This window comes from Anopheles funestus, chromosome 2RL, assembly GCF_943734845.2.
Source record: "Anopheles funestus chromosome 2RL, idAnoFuneDA-416_04, whole genome shotgun sequence".
NCBI lineage: Eukaryota > Metazoa > Arthropoda > Insecta > Diptera > Culicidae > Anopheles > Anopheles funestus.
The window spans coordinates 78,486,652-78,505,050 of record NC_064598.1 but is presented as its reverse complement, the minus strand read 5'-3'; the positions used below and the strand labels follow the sequence as shown (position 1 = coordinate 78,505,050).

The window sequence follows — 18,399 nt, the reverse complement described above, 5'->3', positions numbered from 1 at the left end:
AACGCAAAGCAATCAATTTCAATAAACAACAATGTTGCAAGTTTGCAAAACCACGATCCACACACCACCGTGTTGCAGCATTGCAACATTGTTGCATTCGAGTGCATTTGAAGAAAAACGATTAGCGACTGCTTTACAATTTTCAGCATCCTGTTCGGTCGGGTCCATTTTGGATCATTTTGAAACCATGCAACTTCAACATCTCTCCAATACTGAATACTAATTTGTGTGTGTGTGTTTTTTCTTTTCTTTTCTTTTTCACAGGAAATATTTCGTAAAGGTTACTGCAGATGGTAACGATGCAGCATGCGAGCTTTTTGTACCGTCAGCGCACCCTTAGAGGTTTGCGCACCACCTTCCCGACCTCTGCCTCCGGGTACCAGATTTCTAGCTTTAAAGTAAGTAGTTCGTGTTTATTTTAGTTAGCCGAAATAATATAGAGCAATATGCGTAGAATGTAAGCTTTACAACTCCAATTATGTTCTTTCGTTCAGTACAATTTTGATGTTTTTAAAGGTGCGATTGAACAGTTCATTACTAACCACGCATTGAAGTCTTCCGTATCGAAAAACAGTTGACGAGAACAACAGTGACCTTCAGCAAGGTCTGAAGAGTGAACCCCTTCACGACTGCTTAAGATGCTGCTGTTAATGTCTTCCATGTTGATGTTGAACTCCATTTCCGAAAGTTGATCATTGAAACACACGTGTGTATAGACGTGAAACGAAGGAAAGAATGCGGTCGTAATCTATTTTTAGAAGATGCTTTTTTATATATACGAAACACACTCCATATACGAAGCGGTGTCTTAATAATCCGATTAAATTTCATGTCCACTTGAAAAGCAGCAGCGACCGCTGCTTCAGCATGTTTCATTCTTCGGCCAGCTTAATAGAGAGGTGCTTGTTTGCCGTAATTTCCGTAATAGATTAAACATTCATACATCGCAATGACCTTGGTCGATCGCCTCCAGGGGCCCGGTTGGTTGGCGCCAGATTTCCCATTTTGTGTTTTTTGAAGCATTTAATTCGATCCTCCTGAAGAAAAAAAAAGCACCCATCGTACCGTAATTTGGAAATTCCTTTTGTCGAAATCGATCCGGGGTGACCTTTAATTTGGTACCGACAAACAAAACCAGAAAAACGAAAAAAAACCGGAAGGACCTCGATTCCATAACGTTTGTCAGGCGTAGAATAGGCTTCACAAAAGAAACCTCTAAAACTCGACCGATGGTAGATGGAATTTTGTCGTTCCTTTTAGTGCAGTACTTACCCAACGTTTATCCTAGCGTTAGTTGTTGCATCTTAGTTTATTTTCCCCCGAACCACCAAAACATCAACTAATAATGGTTCGGTCTGCTTTATGTATAATTCCGACAAACGGAGATGATATAGAAACGGGCCCGCCGTTAACCGTCGTGGGTCCCTTCTATTTTCAACCCCGGCACACAAATATGTGACCCAGAGGGATGTTGGTGCGTTTGTGCGTGTCTGTGGCCTCCTTTTTCGGACGGCTTCGAGCACACCTTGGCTTCATTTCACCGGCGAGCGGGCGGCACTTGCAACGACAGCAAGCGACCACGACGGCGACCAAGACGCCCTGTGCTCTCGGTATAATCGAATCAATTAAAATTCCATCTCAATGACCCCATTAAATTGACTATGACCATCATAAATCACCCACCTACCGTTTAGTAAGCGAGGTGCCCCCAAAATTATATGATTTCTCTTAAATCTCGTTCGAAATTTGTTTCGTTATTTTTTGTGATTTTTTTTTTTACGACAAAGAATGCACGTTAGCCTACTCTACCATGTTTTTTTGGGGTGTTTGTGCGTGAACATTATGGCACAAGGGGGGTTTTTAAGCTGTTTGCCTTTCTACTTTTACTTCTCTCAGTCCGTAGACCAACAGACCAATTCACTCGTGTATCCCAATTTGCTGTTCTTTACTACGCAACGCAACGATTCCGCTCGGTCTCCACGCTTAGTTCGGGCGTTAGCTGGGACGTTTTGTGTTCTACAAACGGCATGTTGGGAGTTATTGGATCGTTTATTGCATCTTCACGTCTATTATTTATAATATTAATTTTCTTCTCGTTCTTTTCTTTCTTCCTTCCCACCCCGTCCTATTGCTCGTTTTTAGATTATTGGGAACACCGCAGCCACGCACACTCTACTTCCTAGTCGAAGCAAAAAGTCGCGTACGCGAAGTATACGCACAAACATGCCATCACTTCTCGAAGCAAGGCATGCTGGACACGGAGCTGTTTGGGCTGGCCGTACTAATAGGTAAGTTGGCAGACAAGGCGAAGTTTGGCTGGAGCACACCGTACCCTGCCGTACCAACGTTTAGTGGAAGAAAAAAAAGGAAAGAAGAAAGGGCAGGCGGAAAGGAAAGGGTTTTGAGAGCGTCCCAACGATAATTAATCGTTTCTCAAAGCGAAACTTAAAGACCACGGGACCGAGAACTGCTTGAAGGGGGAAGGTAGAAGTGAGCTAATAGAAAGAAACCAGCGTCCTCTGCGATCGTCCTGGTTGATGTTGGGAGAGGAAAAATCAACTTCCACACCCCCGGCACGTTTCGGGTGACTTGAAGCACGGGAATCGGGAAGAAATCAGGGTGCAAGGTGCTATTTTTTTCTTCTCGATTTTGTATTTTTTCGCCTTTTTGGAGTGGGAGGGGTGGATGGGGGGGAAAGGGGAGGGGGAGAGGTGACCACATGAACACATTCCATGCCAACACTATCGTTTCCCATCATCCCATCAACCCACATTCCGATGATGATGATGATAATGACGATCTCCCCGGGGCAGTTTACGATTTTTTGAAAGACGCTGCGCATTCTGCGAGAGACGAGTCCCGATTGGGAGCCATTGTTTTGGGGACCTATTGTGGTTAGGAGGTACCCTTGTCTGGCTGTTCGATACCTCATCCTGCTGGTCTTGCCCTTCTTCCAGCAACAGTTTCGATCGGTTTCGCTGCGCCTTCGACGCTTCGATGTCATAAAATTTGATATCTCTCGCTGCCATTAATTAAAAATCTTCAAAACGAAAGCAGTGTTGAACGTCGTGCGCAGGTGAACTGGCTGGTGAGCTTGCAACGATAGGTAATTCTGTCGAAATTTCAAAAGAAAATTTCTGCAGAATATCGAAACGATAATATAAACCTTTAGACTTCTTTAAGCCTTTTAAAATCTCCTTTCCCAAAACATACAATTACTGCTTCCAGGACATTAAGCAAGTGAGCAAAAAAGAAGGCATTTAAGCATTTAAAATTCTAGCAACACTCCACGCAAGAATTTCCCGCGCAAAGCTTATCGGGCTGAACGTATTGAGATGATGAAAGCGGCTGGATCGCTGATGAAAAAGGGACAAGGGGACGAGAGCATTCAGCTCTTGTAGCGAAGGCAAAATAAAGAACAATAAAACTGATTGCGTTTGGCATGGAAAGACCCAAGAATACGGTGCCCCGAACACGCTCGTCTAAGAGAAACTGCCGCAGGAGGCAAGCGAGCTACCTGAATTACTGAAACACGCGTCTTATGTCTTTCTGAAGCCTACTAAAATGAAATTCCTCGTGCCTTGTTTTCCGCTACTTCTCTTCCACTATCCCTCCCTCTCTCTCTCTTTCTACGATTCTCAGTCTTTGTCTCTTTCTCTCTCTCTATCATACACAGCGGAAAATGTTTTCTTTTTCACTACTCGTTTTTGTTTTTGCTTTTTTCCACGAGATCACTCTTCGATCGCACCCTTCCTTACGTCTCTTCTTGCGTGATCGCTCGCGCGCGCGTTTTTTTTTCTTCCTCCCAATTCTTCTTCTTCCCATTCCACGCTTCCACTGCTTGGAACTGAAGGGACTCCAAAGGTATGGACCCCACCATACAATGCGCAGTACGACGATTCCCGCCGAAACACCACACCGAACAGCAACAGGGCGACGCCAAAAAGAAAATTCTCCACCCCACCATCGATGCCAAGCATCGGTTGCTTCCAGCTCCAAAAGGCCCGCATTCGCGATTCAATTCCCTTCGCCCATTTCCAACCGCGGCGTTGCACAGCATCAGTCGCTCGATACTACTATACATCGTTATCTGCATACCTTTAGCGTGTGGTAAGGGTTGGTGGAAACAAAAATGCTTCTCCATCTGTATGTGTGTGTCTGTTAGTATCGTGCGCAGCAACGTCGTAATATTCCTTTTACCAAAGCTGCCTCCTCTTCTTTCTTTCCATGCTCTTTTTTTTCCTCGTGCCTGCTGAGGGCAGCTAATGTCCCTGGACAGGTTTGCCTGTCCGAATGGCGGTGAAGACGACGGCAACGACAACAACCAAGAGACCAGTGTGCGCAGCATCACAGCCAACGCCAAGCGCGTTTTCTCTTTCGTGCTCACTAAGCGATCATGGCCATGCCTGTAGCCCGGTTTTCAGTTCCTTCCGTGCGTTCGTCTCGCTGTCGTACGTTCAAGTCTCCTGCCGATCTCGATTTTTCAAAACCCTCTGTCGCTTTTGGCTCTGGATCATGCTGTTTAAAACAGCGCGTGTTTGGCTCCGTGTATGTGTGTTTGTCCGTTTTTTTGTAACTCTTTTTACCATGCATCATAAGATGCTGTGTTTTTTTTTAATTTTATCTTCTTTAAGTGAATTTTACTATATGTATCCGGACAGAAATTTCTTCCTTGGAAGAGGTCCTTGTTTCTGTTTGCACAGTTTTCGTGCGGTTCCATTAAAATTCTCAAACTTTTTAAAAATATCTCTATTGTATTGACTTTCTTTTACACTCAAACAAGCATAATTCTGACAAGTTTTGTCAAGTTTGGTTTTTTCATTACTCGGTATAAATTTTGCACAAAACTCAATCCCCCACGGTGTCAGATTGTTGGGATATTTATTGTACTCATAAAAATGCTTTCAAAAAATCAATTCTTACTCGCACGCACACACACATTCCCTAGTACGGCGAGCTGCACCCTATCACAAAGAGCAATAAAATTGCGAAATGTAAAATTAATCAACCAGCCTTTACGTGCTGTCCACGATACATCACCCGTGGTCTGCATATATTTCAACCCCGGTTGTCGTTTTATATCTTCGGCTCGAATGTGTTCTGCCCGAATGCCAAACAAAATTCTAAAGAAAGTAACTAAATGACCAGCACAAGAGGAAGAAAAAAAAATCATGCTTACCAACTCTCAAACAAACACCACGCCACGCTACACGACGATTGATGATGAAGGCATTCCAAGAGGACGCGTTTTGGCGTCCAGCCGAATGGTTTCCGATTTTATTTTTTTTGCGCTCGAGCAAACCACTCAGTTGAAGGAATCGAAAATGCGATTTACATAATCGATTTGTATTTGTCATCATCAATTTTGCTTTTGGACATTGATTTTTCCATTCTTTCGGGTTAGTGTGTCCGTTCCTTCGCTTTTGTGCGCGGGCTTTACAGCGAATCCACTGTCGAGCGCGTCGCTTGTCGTAGTTGTCTTTTGAAAGATGGCAACAAGCGACGAACCTTTAGTCGGTCGAAAAAAGATTCCGAAACACAGAATTAATCGGATTGTGGACGCAAAGGGAGAACGATTTGAAGAAAAATGACACATTAAAAGCAAATTTCGTACGAAGAAGGCAAAATTTTAATATCAATAATTTTCATATCAATCAATTTTATCACAATGCTTTATAGCAACTAAACAGCGGAATTATAATCGTAATTGAGATATACAATAGAGTTGTGAAATATCCAGACGTTAAATTTCAAAATACGATGGCGTAAAGCTCTTATTAACATCATCCAATAACATGACACTACCAGGTCAGGTCAACTAAATCACAAGCCAACGATACAGCCGTTCACCCCGTCCACTCTTACGCAATGAGTCTCTCAAAAATGTCACCGAAGCGTATGGGCTACGACTGACAGTTTAACACCTTTCTTTCCGTTTGGGCGATATTTTTAGTCACCAAAGCGATGCTTGTTTTTTTGCCATTGCTGTTTGCTTACTTGAACAGAATGTGGTTCAATCTGGTTTTTTTGGAAGATTGGGTCGCCGTCTTCGCTACTTGATCGTGTGTATCGTGTGGCACAAGACGCGCCTCACACGTGAGCCGAAAGTTCAACTGACTGGCAAAATGGCTGCCACGACGCCGTTTGGGGCTCCAATCGGAGTGTGGGTATCGATCGCGTGTTGAGGCGGTTGGGTCCGGAGACTCTCCTCACGCTTGTCCGTATATTGTGTACGTCTGTGGCTGTGACCGGCATGAAATCCGTAGCCCATAAACGCCTGCAGAGCAGCCTCTTTCTCGAAAGAGAGTCGATCAAAGTCGCGAAGCTTTCGCGGGTACGATCAATGATCTTCTATGTGTATGTGTGTGTAGGAATGAAGGGCCAGGAGGTTTGCCTGGTGGAGGAAACTATCCGATGGAAGCTCTTTACTTTCTGCGGCATGCGGTATCTGTTTGCCACCCGTAGCCACCACGCAAACCCAACCACCCTTCCCTTCACTTCAGCTTTCGATTCATTGCCATCATCGCGCACTGATCGCATAACCCTCTTCCAACCGTGGCTTCACGTTTAGCGACGACGACACGACAAACCCAACGGGTGACGATCGTGGCGCACGGAGCAGAAGAAGAAAACAACAAAAAAACTGGAATTTCCTCCCAGCACCATCTCACTCCAATCTCTCCATACCCTCCCCACCCCGGCACACTTCGGGTCCCGCTGATTCGCGCTTCCTCGCAAAGTGTCGCATTCCCGCATTCTCCTCAGCGTTGTGGTATTCATTCAGCGAGGCCGGTTGATCCGAATTCCAGCGTATTCCTCCATCTCGCGCTATGCGCCCAACCCAACAGCACAAAAAGACGGCTCACCCTCCCTCGTCACGGGGTTGGTTCGGAATTCATTCCGATGAACCGATTCGATTCGATTCAAAACTCGATCCCCCTTCTGTTGTGTGCTGGGTGTGTATGTGTGTTCCGCGAACTCTAAATGGCATCCGGAAAGCTGGGTCTTTGCTGTGTGCGTCCGTCGGTCGTTCGTAAGCCATTTTTTGCCATTCCATGCTCCACAACCTGATCGAACGAATGCCGGGCCGTTGTCTAGTGGGCATTTAGTTGTCCAACTTTTATTTCGACCGCTTTCGAGTTTGGAAGATTTTTTGTGGCATGCTTTTTTTCACCAACAGTTATCACATCACTGTAGATGTGCGGCTTTTAAAATGGACGCTTTAAACACTTTTCTTATATGTAATAGATATTGCGCTCCATATGATATCGATAAGTAAAACAAGATTTATTTCTAACTCATCAGTTGATTATATTCCTTAGCCGAAGGCAGTATCGGAAAAGAGTTTTGTTTGAAATAATTAACAACATTTGTTTGTCTCCTCAAACCTACCCTAAGCAACCGAGTAGGGTAAAGGTAAGAACACAGTTGAAGAAAACAAAACTCATTACTTGAGCATAATCAAGAGTCAAAGATCTCTTGTTTTCTCGCATTACCTTCGGTTGAAGAGGAGAAAAGCGGCTTAACAGCGTTGTCGTTCCGCAGCCACATGCCGCATTTTATCGTGGCCATCGACCATGACTACAACGGACACGGGCCCTTTCAGCCATCGCATACTTGAATCGATGGAATTCATTCCCTCATCCCCGATCGATGACTTCATCGGATCATTGAATCTTTCGCTCTCCTTCACTATCTCTCTCGCACACACACATACACACTCTTTCACCGTGCACTTGACCCTTCAGTAGTGTCTGGAACTGGGCAGAGCAAGATCGAGACCATATGGCATGCGTCACTGATCCGTACAATCATACAACGGGCACAACGGGAGGCTGTGGTTGGCGCCGATAATACGGCGCCATATGTGCATTCGGTGACAATTAGGTGGATTGTTGCAATTGTTCGTAAGCACATGTTGCAGTAAATGAAGCTCCATTAGGTCGTTCCCGGAAACTCTCCCGGCGACTCTCCGCCATGTACATGTTGGAGGTTTTACGCTAACGATGGAAATAATTAGTGGCTGTGAAACCTTGACATACCACCGTGCGCCATTTGCTTCCATGAAGGGACCGAATATGGAGCTGTTTACGACAGCATCCCTTTTTTGGGGGGTGGTTGCTAGGTGTAATTTAAATAAATCTCCGGTATGACCTTACAAAAGTGATGCGTAATCTTTACACGGTTTCCTTTCCTCTATCTCTTTCCCTCCTCAGATGGCGAGTACCTGTTCGCCGATCCCGAGAGCAAACTGTCCAAGTACGGACCAAAAAGCTGGCGTTCCTCGCACACTCATGTAAGTACTAACTTTCGGCTCCGTTCTTTATCTCGTACTCATGATACTTTTGGTTTTATTTTGCCAATATACAGGGCCTGGACGCCAACGGGAAACCTCTCCTGGAGCTACACTTTCGCGTGCAGTTCTACATCGAGAGTCCACTCATGCTGCGAGATGAAGTCTCCCGGCACAACTACTATCTGCAGCTGAAGTACAACGCGGTCAACCGGGACCTGCCGAAGGAATGCTCCGAGCAGAGTCTGCTGCTGCTCGGTGGGCTCTCCTTGCAGGCGGATCTCGGTGACACCGTGCCAGAGGATGCAGCAACTTCAATACCCGCCGCACCATCAGTGAAATCGGTCTCCACGTCCATTGTACCGGGACAGCCTTCCACCGCTAGTACCGGTCCCAATGTGGGTGTTGTTAATGTACGTGCGATTAACACCGGTAGCATTGCTGGCAGTAGTAACAGCACAAGCAGCAGCAGTAATAGCAGTACCACCAGCAACAGCAGTGCCACGAGCAACAATTCCTGTACCACGTCAGCCTCTTCTCCAAACCCATCGGGTGGTTCTTCATCAGCATCGTCAACGTCGACCGCACCGTCATCTACCGTCGTTGCGACCGGATCTCTGTTGCTTGCTTCCGTCGTTGGTCAAACCTCCACAGTGAACGAAGGTGAAAGTGCCACTAGTAGCGGTAACAGTGGTAGTGCCTCTTCTTCGACGGAATACTTCCGCCCGGATGAATACCTCAATCCAGCACTACGATCAGCCTGGGGCATCTCGGCCGTCACCACGTGTCACCGAGAGAATCGTGGCCTTTCACGGGCCGATGCCGAAACGCACTACATCCGTGAGGCTTGCAATCTGAACGAAGCCATCAATGCGCACATCTTCCGCATGAAGCAGTCCAAGAACGAAACCGGCCTCGGTACGGTGTCGCTCAGCATCTACGCCAAGGGTATCCGAATTGCGACGGATGGCAGCTCCACAGCGACCACCTTCCACTGGCCGCACATCGGCAAGCTTAGCTTCGATCGGAAAAAGTTCGAGATCCGGTCGGGCGACAGTAAGATTACGCTCTACTCTACCAACGATGATAAGAACAAGATGATACTGGCACTTTGCCGCGAAACGCATCAATTCTCGATGAAGATCGCGCCGCGTCTAACGGAGGCGATAAAGCGCGAGGAGGAGGAAAGCAGCTGCATCCACGGCTATCCGTATTTGTACTCGCGTGCCTTGAACCTGCCGTACAAGAGCAAAAGCGATCAGCGCATCTCGGTGATCTCGAGTACCAGCTCCAACACGACCTCGGGCATCGTGAGTGACCGCGTCCATTCGGAGGATGAATTGGAGATCATGATCAACACGCCGCCGACGGCTACGCTCGCGGCACCATCTACGGAAAGTCTCGCTCTAGCACATCTGCTCGACTGTCCGAGTGTGTCCCGCCAAACATCTTCCGTTGGGCAGGTATCCTTGAAGGATCTGGAGGGTACGTTTGCGGCCCTTTCGGCCGGACGAACGGCTAACCTGAATGCTTCCAATTCTGTCATCACGAGCAATAGCAACAGCGCGAGCAGCGACAATGGTAGCCTAGAAGGAAAACCGGACCGTCCCGGTAAGGAGTGTGATTCGTCACCTTCCTCGCAGCACAACATCGGTTCGCAGTGCTCATCAACCTGCAGCACGGTAGTGGTCGCAACGGATTGTCTCAGCCTACCGCAAAGTTCGACTGCTACCAGCACCACAACGCTTAGCAATGGTGGCGGAGGAACGATCGTACAATCGTCGGTTAGTCCCGATCGCCGGCAAACGTCCACCTGCAGCAGCTTGGTGTTGGGCTTTAGTCACACGGCACAGAACAGTACGCTGAGTGTGGCTACCAGCACCTGTCTGGATCATGACATCAACGAGGAGGAGGAAGAAACGCACTCGGGTGTGTACACGATCGCACACGTTCCACCGACCGAAACGAGCGGTGTATATACGATGAACAGCAGCGAACTTACCGGACAGTCGTCGGAGATTGCAGAGTCCGAATCGCACGAAAGCTCACACTACGGTAGCTTCCATCCGTGCCGGAGCGAGATGGCGGATCCGCTAGAACCGGTCGATTCGGTCGATGGTGATTACCACCGGCCGCGGCTTGACAGCGGACTGAACAGCGAGTTCCGGATGCGCTCGGACTCGAACGTTAGTGCGGCGGGATCGTTCCGCGGTGATGGTAGCGACCCAACGGACAACAAGCATTCACTGCTGAGTGCCGAGGAGTTGACCGATTTGATCGTGGGCCGTGGAACGTATCCTTCGCGCAAAACCGTCAGCCACACGCTTGATTCGGACTGCGACTACGTGACGTTGCCACTACCGCTCGAGGGTGAAAGTTACCTGCAAGGCAGCGAGGACACAGCTCCGACTGAGGATGAGTACGACGACGAAGTGTTACCGCCGGCACCGCCCAAACGGATCGACAGTAATATGGCGGCTTCGGTCGTTCCGTCGCGCCCATCTCAGCTCCTGCAGCAGGTGGAACCGGCCTCTGGTGCACCACCACCACCTCCACCATACAATGCACATCACGAAACGACAGGACTCCGTGGGCCAGACATTCGGGCACACAACGCACCGGATCCGGAAGCTCCAGCGATCCCATTGCGTGACCCACCGCCTTATCCACAGAAACCGATTGCGATGCGCAAAAGTCCGGTAATGCCACCGAACCTGCCCGTCACACCCGTACTAACGGCCGCCCCAGTTTCGGAGGAAGTGCCGGCAAGATTTATCACTACACGGCCCCAAATTAACATTCTCAAGGCGCATGCCAGCGTTGTTGGGGAAACCCCCAAACCCAGCTATGCCGCACCGACCGTGAACAATATTGGCAATCTCTCACAGGCAACACCACCGCCACCGCCACCACCGGTACCGTCGAGTGCGGTCGGTATTCCCGCGTACAACTTGCATCCTAATCACAAAGCCATAACCTCGCCACCACCGCCGTATCCGGAGATGCCGAAACCGCCACAACATCGTACGACCGCCTGTGTACTGCTGCCCGTCATCAAACCCCGCCAGTACCATCCACCACCTCCACCAACAATCCCAAGACAACCGCCACCGCCTCCCCCACCCCACTCACTTGCCACGGTGTACACGAGCCAGCTGGCACGGTCGCAGATTGAGCTGTACCAGCAGCAGCTGTACAGTGATGTCGACTATGTGATCTACCCGATACAGGATCCGGCGATCAGCCAGCAGGAGTACTTGGACGCGAAGCAGGGTTCCATCCTGGCAGCCATGGCACAGAGTCCACCGCCACCACCCTACCTCGCTTATCACACCGTACGGGCACACAATCGTAGCTGGGATGCGTGCAAAAACCATGCCATTTATCGCAGCACACCCTACCTGTCGATGGCACTCTCGTCCAACTCCAGGTACGCCTCGACACAGAACCTTTCCGACACGTACGTCCAGCTGCCGGGTGCATACTCCCCACTGTACAGCCCATCGGTGGCAAGTCTCTGCTCCTCGTACGAACCGCCTCCACCACCACCGCTACGTCCACGGCCGATGGTATCGTCTAAGGCGACCGCTTCCTCCATGCATTCGAATGCCGGTGGTGGACATATGTCGATGGCTTCCTCCGGTCCATCGCCTGCCCTATTTGCCCGATCCCGCTCGGACGATAATATCCTCAACTCGGTTGAAAGCACACCGAAGATTCGGCGCCATCCACCACCACCGCCTCCACCGCCATATGAAAGCAAGAAAGCCATCCGTAAGCCACCGCTGCCGCTTCCGACACCGCCATCACCGATGGAGAAGCTCATCCCGAAACCACCACTTGCCATCCCATCACCTTCGCAGCAACCACCCGTTGCGTTCAATCCCGAACGACCCCCGGAAGGTAAGTAGAGCGATTTGAAACTAATGCGTACTAATGCGATTTTGGTACTAAAATTCTCGCTTTTTTGTGTTCTGTTTTTAGTACCAGCCAAACCAACGCCACCAAAACCGAGCGGTCCAAGCGCTAAGTTGCAGGCCCAAATCAAGAAGCAATATCCGAACTTTGATCTGAGTACGGTAGCTGCGGTGACGGACCAATCTCCGAACGATCATACCTCGATCGACATTAAAACGCTGCGAGAAAAGAGCAAAAATCTCGATCTACCCCTTATATCGGCGCTCATGCACGACAGCTCATTGCTACGACAGACGCGTGCGTTCGTTCTACCGAAGCACCCGAAAACGAATGGTTCGCTTGGTTTGCAGAAAGGTGCCGGTGGTACCGGTACGGTGACGGGTACTCCTACAATTAACGGCGAACCACCGAACAGTAATGGTGGATCACCACCCGGTACTAACCCCTCGTCTAAATCCAAGTATCCTGTGTCCGGATTGTCGACAACACAGCTGGCCAAACCCCGCAAAACATCTGCCAGCCATCGACATCCGAATGACAAGCTACCACCGCTGCCGGGTCAAACGGGTCCAGGACAGACAGGTCCAACGGCTGAGGGTAATAACTACGTCATGGATCCCACACCGACACCGATCAAACAGAAAAGCTTCAGCTCCTCCCAACCCAGTGCCTAATGAGGAATGCGACTTTGGACATTTGAACTATTCGCGGGTGACTTTCGTTTTCCCACCGACAACCATGTCTTTTCAATTCTTATCACTTCCCTTTACTTCTGCGGCAAACCTTCATCCCATCATTCAGTTTGCAGTATTTTGTAGTATTTATATTCATTTGCAATCGCTATTTACCGACTAGTGACAGGGTCTGTCTGTCCGGTATTTACAACGGCACTCTCTTCCACTGTACTGTAACGTGGATGAAAAAGAGCTAGGCCGCTAGAGTTTGGTTGATGTTGGATGGGAAAGCAAAAAAAAAACGAAAGGAAAACTGGAAAACTAACTCGTAATAATAGGTGTGGGCGTGAATGGTATGTTCGGAAAATTACTCAGGATTATTAATCTCGTTTTCTTCGATTAGTTCTTTTGTTTTTGTTTATTCGCGCGTGAGCGTGTAATGCGGCAAGCGAATGGAACGCGCGCCCGTGTCGTACTTTGTTTTTATAAAACTTTTAGCGGTAGTATTTTAACTATGTGTACTGTAAATCGGATAGAAGGAACCTTATTAAAAAAGCAAACAAATACGCACACACACACACACAACCAGAGAGAAACGAGAATGAGAAGACACTCATGCTTCTATGGAATAAGGTGTGCGGTATGGTTTATAAATGTAGTTAGACAGGTGCCAAGGTTCGGATCGAACGGAATACGTTGCCAGGAAATGGGTAGAATATCCAAATAATGTTACATACGAACAGCGGACAGCAGGTACATTTTGTGAAAGCGCAAACAGCAAACAGGCAGTCGCTTAAGTACTAAACATTTAACGGAGAACAAGACTAATTTAGAGCCTAGAGAAAAGCGGACTGATCTTGCTATCTATCGGATATAAAAAGAAAAGAAAAGGAAGGAAAGAAAAGGAAGGATAAGAGAAAAAACGAATCGCAAAAACCGTGATCAAATTTACGCAGAAAGGAAAACGAAAAGAAAAAAATTAAAATCATATTTGCTTATATGTTTTTGCAAGTTTATCGATTTAAAAACAAGGGTTCTAAATTATCCGGGTCTCATTATTATGTTTTTCTTATATAAATGTTGTCCAAAATAATTCATAACTTTTTGGCACTAGTTTATGCAAAACCGTAATCAAAATTAGTACATCGTTCGGTTTAGTTCTTTTCTGCTCATAAAACGAAACTAAAATTTATTACAGAGCGCCAGATGCTCGAAAGTTATACAATTAGATATTTAGGACATCCTTTATGTTTGTTGCTCAAATATGGTATCGTATGTTTGCCATTCACATTAAGGAAAGCAAAATCAGTTTTACAGCAGTTAGATTTTGGAAAAAAGCGGAAAAAGTAAAGAAAAACAAGCGTATAAATAGGTTCAATTTTTTGTCTTTTTTTTTGGTTTTTGGTTTGTGGGAAAATAATCACAGTTGATAAACTATAAACCCGAACGATGGGGAACGTGCGCCAGAGCAAATGAAGCAGAAGCGTTGTTCGGTTCGATCGTATAAGAGAACTGTTAAGTGACTAGCGGTACTACTGATAGGTTTTAATAGCTATTTAATCGTTTTTTTTTTTTGCAACACCTAGGTTTGGGAACGTTCCCAGGGCCCCGGGGTGGTGCGTTTAGGTTTAGGCAAGCAAACGGGCAACTCTCTCTTACCGGTTCGGTTAGCTTCTTCATCCATTCCTAAAAGGCAGGTTTTGTTTATAGGGCGTTAGCTAGTTACTTTATGTGTTAGGGATGTTCGGATATTGAGATTGTGAAATGTATATGTAGATGATGCACCATCTAAAACACACACAAAAATGCACAATTTTGCAGCGAAAAAAACGATCGCGAAACAAGATCGATTGTGTGTGTGGGTTCGTTTTGCGGTGTAAGAGGGTAGGCTTTTGTTTTAATGTCAAACTATTTGTTTGTTTTTTTATTAACAAACATCCATTTATAATATTAATTATTAATAATATTTTTATGTTTAGATAGGCAACCAGCAAATGAAAATAAAATCTAGAGATCTAATGAAACAATACAATTCAACATCGGATGCGCACTCTTTCATTGTATAACTAGGTTCCGGCGTATTGATGACACTATAAGGGCGACACTATAAGTTCGCGTACGGGGCAAAGGAAGGATGGAAGGTGGGAGTGATGACGGTTGCTTTAGTAACCATTTTATAACACTGAAGGGACCAAGAAGCAGCTCACAGTCGAGCAGCGGAGGGATCTGTGAAGTATACATAAGCGTATTAGTCTACCATTCGTAGATCGTTACGATGTACAAACCCTGCCATTTGCATTACGTTTTCCAGTTGGCCATTTTATTTGTGCAACTTTACCACTATCGTCTCCAGTGGGTTTATTTCGAAACGATCAAAATAGACACGTTCGTGCTTGAGCGAAGATCCGGCAATGATTTCTCCACTGTAAAACATAGCCGTCAAATCGAGCGATACCCGCTTCTGACCCATGTTGGCAATCGTCGCAAAAGAGTTTCGCCGTGGGTACCATCGTTGTATGACGAGAATTTCGTTCTGGTTCGACTTTATGTCGGTGTTCGGTAGCGTCTTTTCCTCCTTGACGACCGCATTCAGATAGATCGAGGGTGATCGTTTGCGAAGGGCGATCGCTTCAATCACATAGTCCAGATGGTGCAGCGAGGCGGAAGCGCTGCGTGGCAACCACGGTAGCGAACCACGGCTTGTGAATTGATTCTGAGCACTGTCCCAAACCATCGTGGCCAGATGATGCAGATGTTGCGTGTCAACATGTTCACCCTTCGGATCGTTCGCTTCCTCGAGCGATATCTCATCCCCGTAGAAGATGCTGGGCGTACCGGGAAGCGTAAGTTCCATCAGTGTTGCCGCAAGGGTCGCATTCGGACTTAAGCCAGACGTGAGTCTTCGCTCCGACACACTTCCAAGGCTCCAGTGTATCCACGGATGGTCGACACCACGCAACAGACGACCCTGGATGGCATCCTGAACCGTGGATGCAATCCCATCCGTACCATTACTCACATCCAGATACACGTCGACCAAATCCACCTGGGAGAGCACATCGCGCACGATACGTTCCGGTAGTTGTTGCACAAACTTCTGGCCCACCATTAATATACGATCAGGGCCAAGTAGATACTTCCACTCCTTTACGTTCTCCACCAAAAGTGGATCATCGGCAAAGTGTTCCAACCCCTTAACGTAGAACCCATCCACACCGGTTCGAGTTAGCCAGAAGCGAAGCACGTCCGAGATGATCGTACCGTCGCCTTTGGTCGCCACCGATCGTGACAGTCGTAAGAATTCACTCGTTATCATATCGCCATCGGTACGGTTCGGTAAGCGATCGACATCGATCGTCGGTGGACTAAGGTGCTCCAGGAAGGGATGTATTGGGAGATCCAGCACTAGCGATATGTTGCGTTCGTGCAGGGTGGCCGCAAGCTTCTGTATGTCCTCCACCTTCCCGAGAACTTCGTCCACATCCAGCAGCGAAGTAACCTCCTGAAAGTGATCCGGATAGTGCTTGGAGGGGAAGATCGAGTTCAACCGAACTGCTGCAATTCCGAGCGTTTTAAAGTACTCCGCACGTCCAATCAAACCACGAATGTCCCCAAGTCCGTCGTCGTTTGTATCCTGAAAACTGGCGGGAAACACTTCGTAGAATACGGATCCCTTGTACCATGTCGCACTGGAATGAGAAGAGTTTAAACGGAGATTAATTTACAATGTCAGCAGAAAGTTCAGAGCTACACTTACGGAGGATTGCAAGATTTGGGCAGGGTAGCGATCATGGCAATGACGATTCCGATCATCGCAACAATCAGTGCAAGAAACACAAAGAAGGTACACTTGCGTATCAGGGGCCAGTTCCAGTGCACAAAGCTGGGCATATCCTTCGTCACGGCAATACCCAAGCTCGCCGCATGGTGCATGGAACCGTCCTGTCCCGCCTTTACGACATCACTCTTCTTGCGCAGATGCTGATAAGTATTGTGACTAAACAGATTGGCCGCACCAGCACCAACCGGTGCAACCATACCGATGCCCGAGCTTCCGGAAGAACTACTCGTTTCTGCGGCCTGATCATCATCCCCCGTCACGGAATCTCGGACATGGTTATCCGTTGCGTTGCCCATACTTGGCGTTAGTGGGTGGGAAAAATCCAACGGTGGACTCGGTGTCTCCGGGAGTAGTAAACACGTCGAAGCGTCCTCCTCCGGCAGAAACGTCGATACCGAGGGTGAGGTTGTTAATGACTCCGGTAACAGATCCGCCCCGAGTAGGGTCGGATCGGTAGATATTTGCAGGTGATTCATTTTTTTGGTTGGTCTTCACACAAGCACTCTCACACTTTTGACCGCCGTCAGCAATACGTAACAATTCTATCTCACACTAAGCGACGAAAGTGAGGAAAGTATTTTTTCCTTCACTCCACCACACTCACAGCTCGGATGGCACAGTTTTCGGATACCGAATTTTCATTAACAGATTTGCTTCCCTTACACTGCTTATCTACGTCGCAATATGTCGTCTAGTGACGCTACACGCTTGGAGGTAAGACCGCAGTGAGCTATTCTTACGGCACTGGCTCACTGGTTTGCGGTATATCTTCCGTCGCACATATGTCAATCTGGCGACGGTCCCACAATACCAATACGCGAATCAATTGCACAACGACCCGTTTCGTTCCGTTCTGTTCGCTCGTAATCACCCCCGCTTAGCGCACAAACAATTAGCGTCTATTAACGCCAATCAACGCGCTTGGATGTGGTTGCCATTAACAACCAGTAACAGCAACGGCAGTATAAAATCAAATATTGTCCAACCACACGCTTCACTTCCCAAAATTGCAACCCGATTTAGACTTGGAACCAGTGAGCTGTCAACCGAACGAGTGATTAAAGTCTAGGGGGTGACCTCCACTGTAGAGGGATTATTAACGAAACGGGCAAAAAAGGACGGGTTTCGGGGGACGAGGGGATGAACGCCGGAATGTTTTCCTACGCCAGTGAGGAAAATTTTGACAGCACGGGAAACTCACCCGCGATGAGCGCCACTTATGGGGGAGTGTGCGCAAGCGCGTGGAAAAGCGGAAAATAACCCCAAACAGCACGGCAAGAATGGAAGCAGCAGGGTGATTCGAGAGAAAATTATAACAAAAGTATAATGTATCTGAATTATTTAACTATTTTTTCCATTTTTTCCAATTTTATCAAAATAAGCAAATCTCAAGAATTGAAAGAGAATAATTTTCAAAATTTAGTTAGTCTTCCTCTGCTGATATCCATTTCCTGAAATTCCCAAAGGAATTTCCCATGCCTTTTACCATACATATTGGTTGAGTCCTGTTTTAGTCAGTAGAGATTCAACTAGTCTTTACAAAATATTGATTAACTTAACCAAACATGGAATTGTTAACTGCAAAGACTCTCAATTCTTTCAGGATCCATTTTTCATCACCTGTAAATTTGTAATTAGAAATACTTTCCTTTTTAGACCATGGATTTTATATG

At 47.3% G+C, this 18,399-nt stretch overlaps 2 protein-coding genes across 3 annotated transcripts in view; one reads left to right on the top strand and one right to left on the bottom strand.

Moving 5' to 3' along the window:
* Window positions 1-14,917, top strand: part of LOC125764639 (protein expanded) — a 46,376-nt gene extending 31,459 nt beyond the window's left edge. Inside the window, exons 2-6 of the mRNA XM_049429072.1 lie at window positions 265-398; window positions 2,143-2,288; window positions 8,217-8,296; window positions 8,371-12,196; window positions 12,278-14,917. Of these exons, the coding sequence (XP_049285029.1) occupies window positions 307-398; window positions 2,143-2,288; window positions 8,217-8,296; window positions 8,371-12,196; window positions 12,278-12,885 (4,752 nt within the window). The 5' untranslated portion in view covers window positions 265-306 and the 3' untranslated portion in view covers window positions 12,886-14,917. The remainder of the gene's footprint in view (window positions 1-264; window positions 399-2,142; window positions 2,289-8,216; window positions 8,297-8,370; window positions 12,197-12,277) is intronic.
* LOC125764640 (neutral and basic amino acid transport protein rBAT-like) lies at window positions 14,410-18,001 on the bottom strand. 2 transcript variants are annotated; one of them, XM_049429075.1, is made up of 3 exons: window positions 16,643-18,001; window positions 15,171-16,574; window positions 14,410-15,111 (listed from the first exon to the last, which is right to left on the bottom strand). In XM_049429075.1, the coding sequence occupies exons 1-2, from the start codon at window positions 17,200-17,202 to the stop codon at window positions 15,206-15,208; spliced, it is 1,929 nt and encodes a 642-aa protein (XP_049285032.1). In that variant the 5' UTR covers window positions 17,203-18,001; the 3' UTR covers window positions 14,410-15,111; window positions 15,171-15,205. The 2 variants fall into 2 exon arrangements, with proteins under 2 accessions (XP_049285032.1, XP_049285030.1); XM_049429073.1 differs by having other exon boundaries at window positions 14,410-16,574.
* Between the last annotated feature and the right edge of the window lie 398 nt (window positions 18,002-18,399).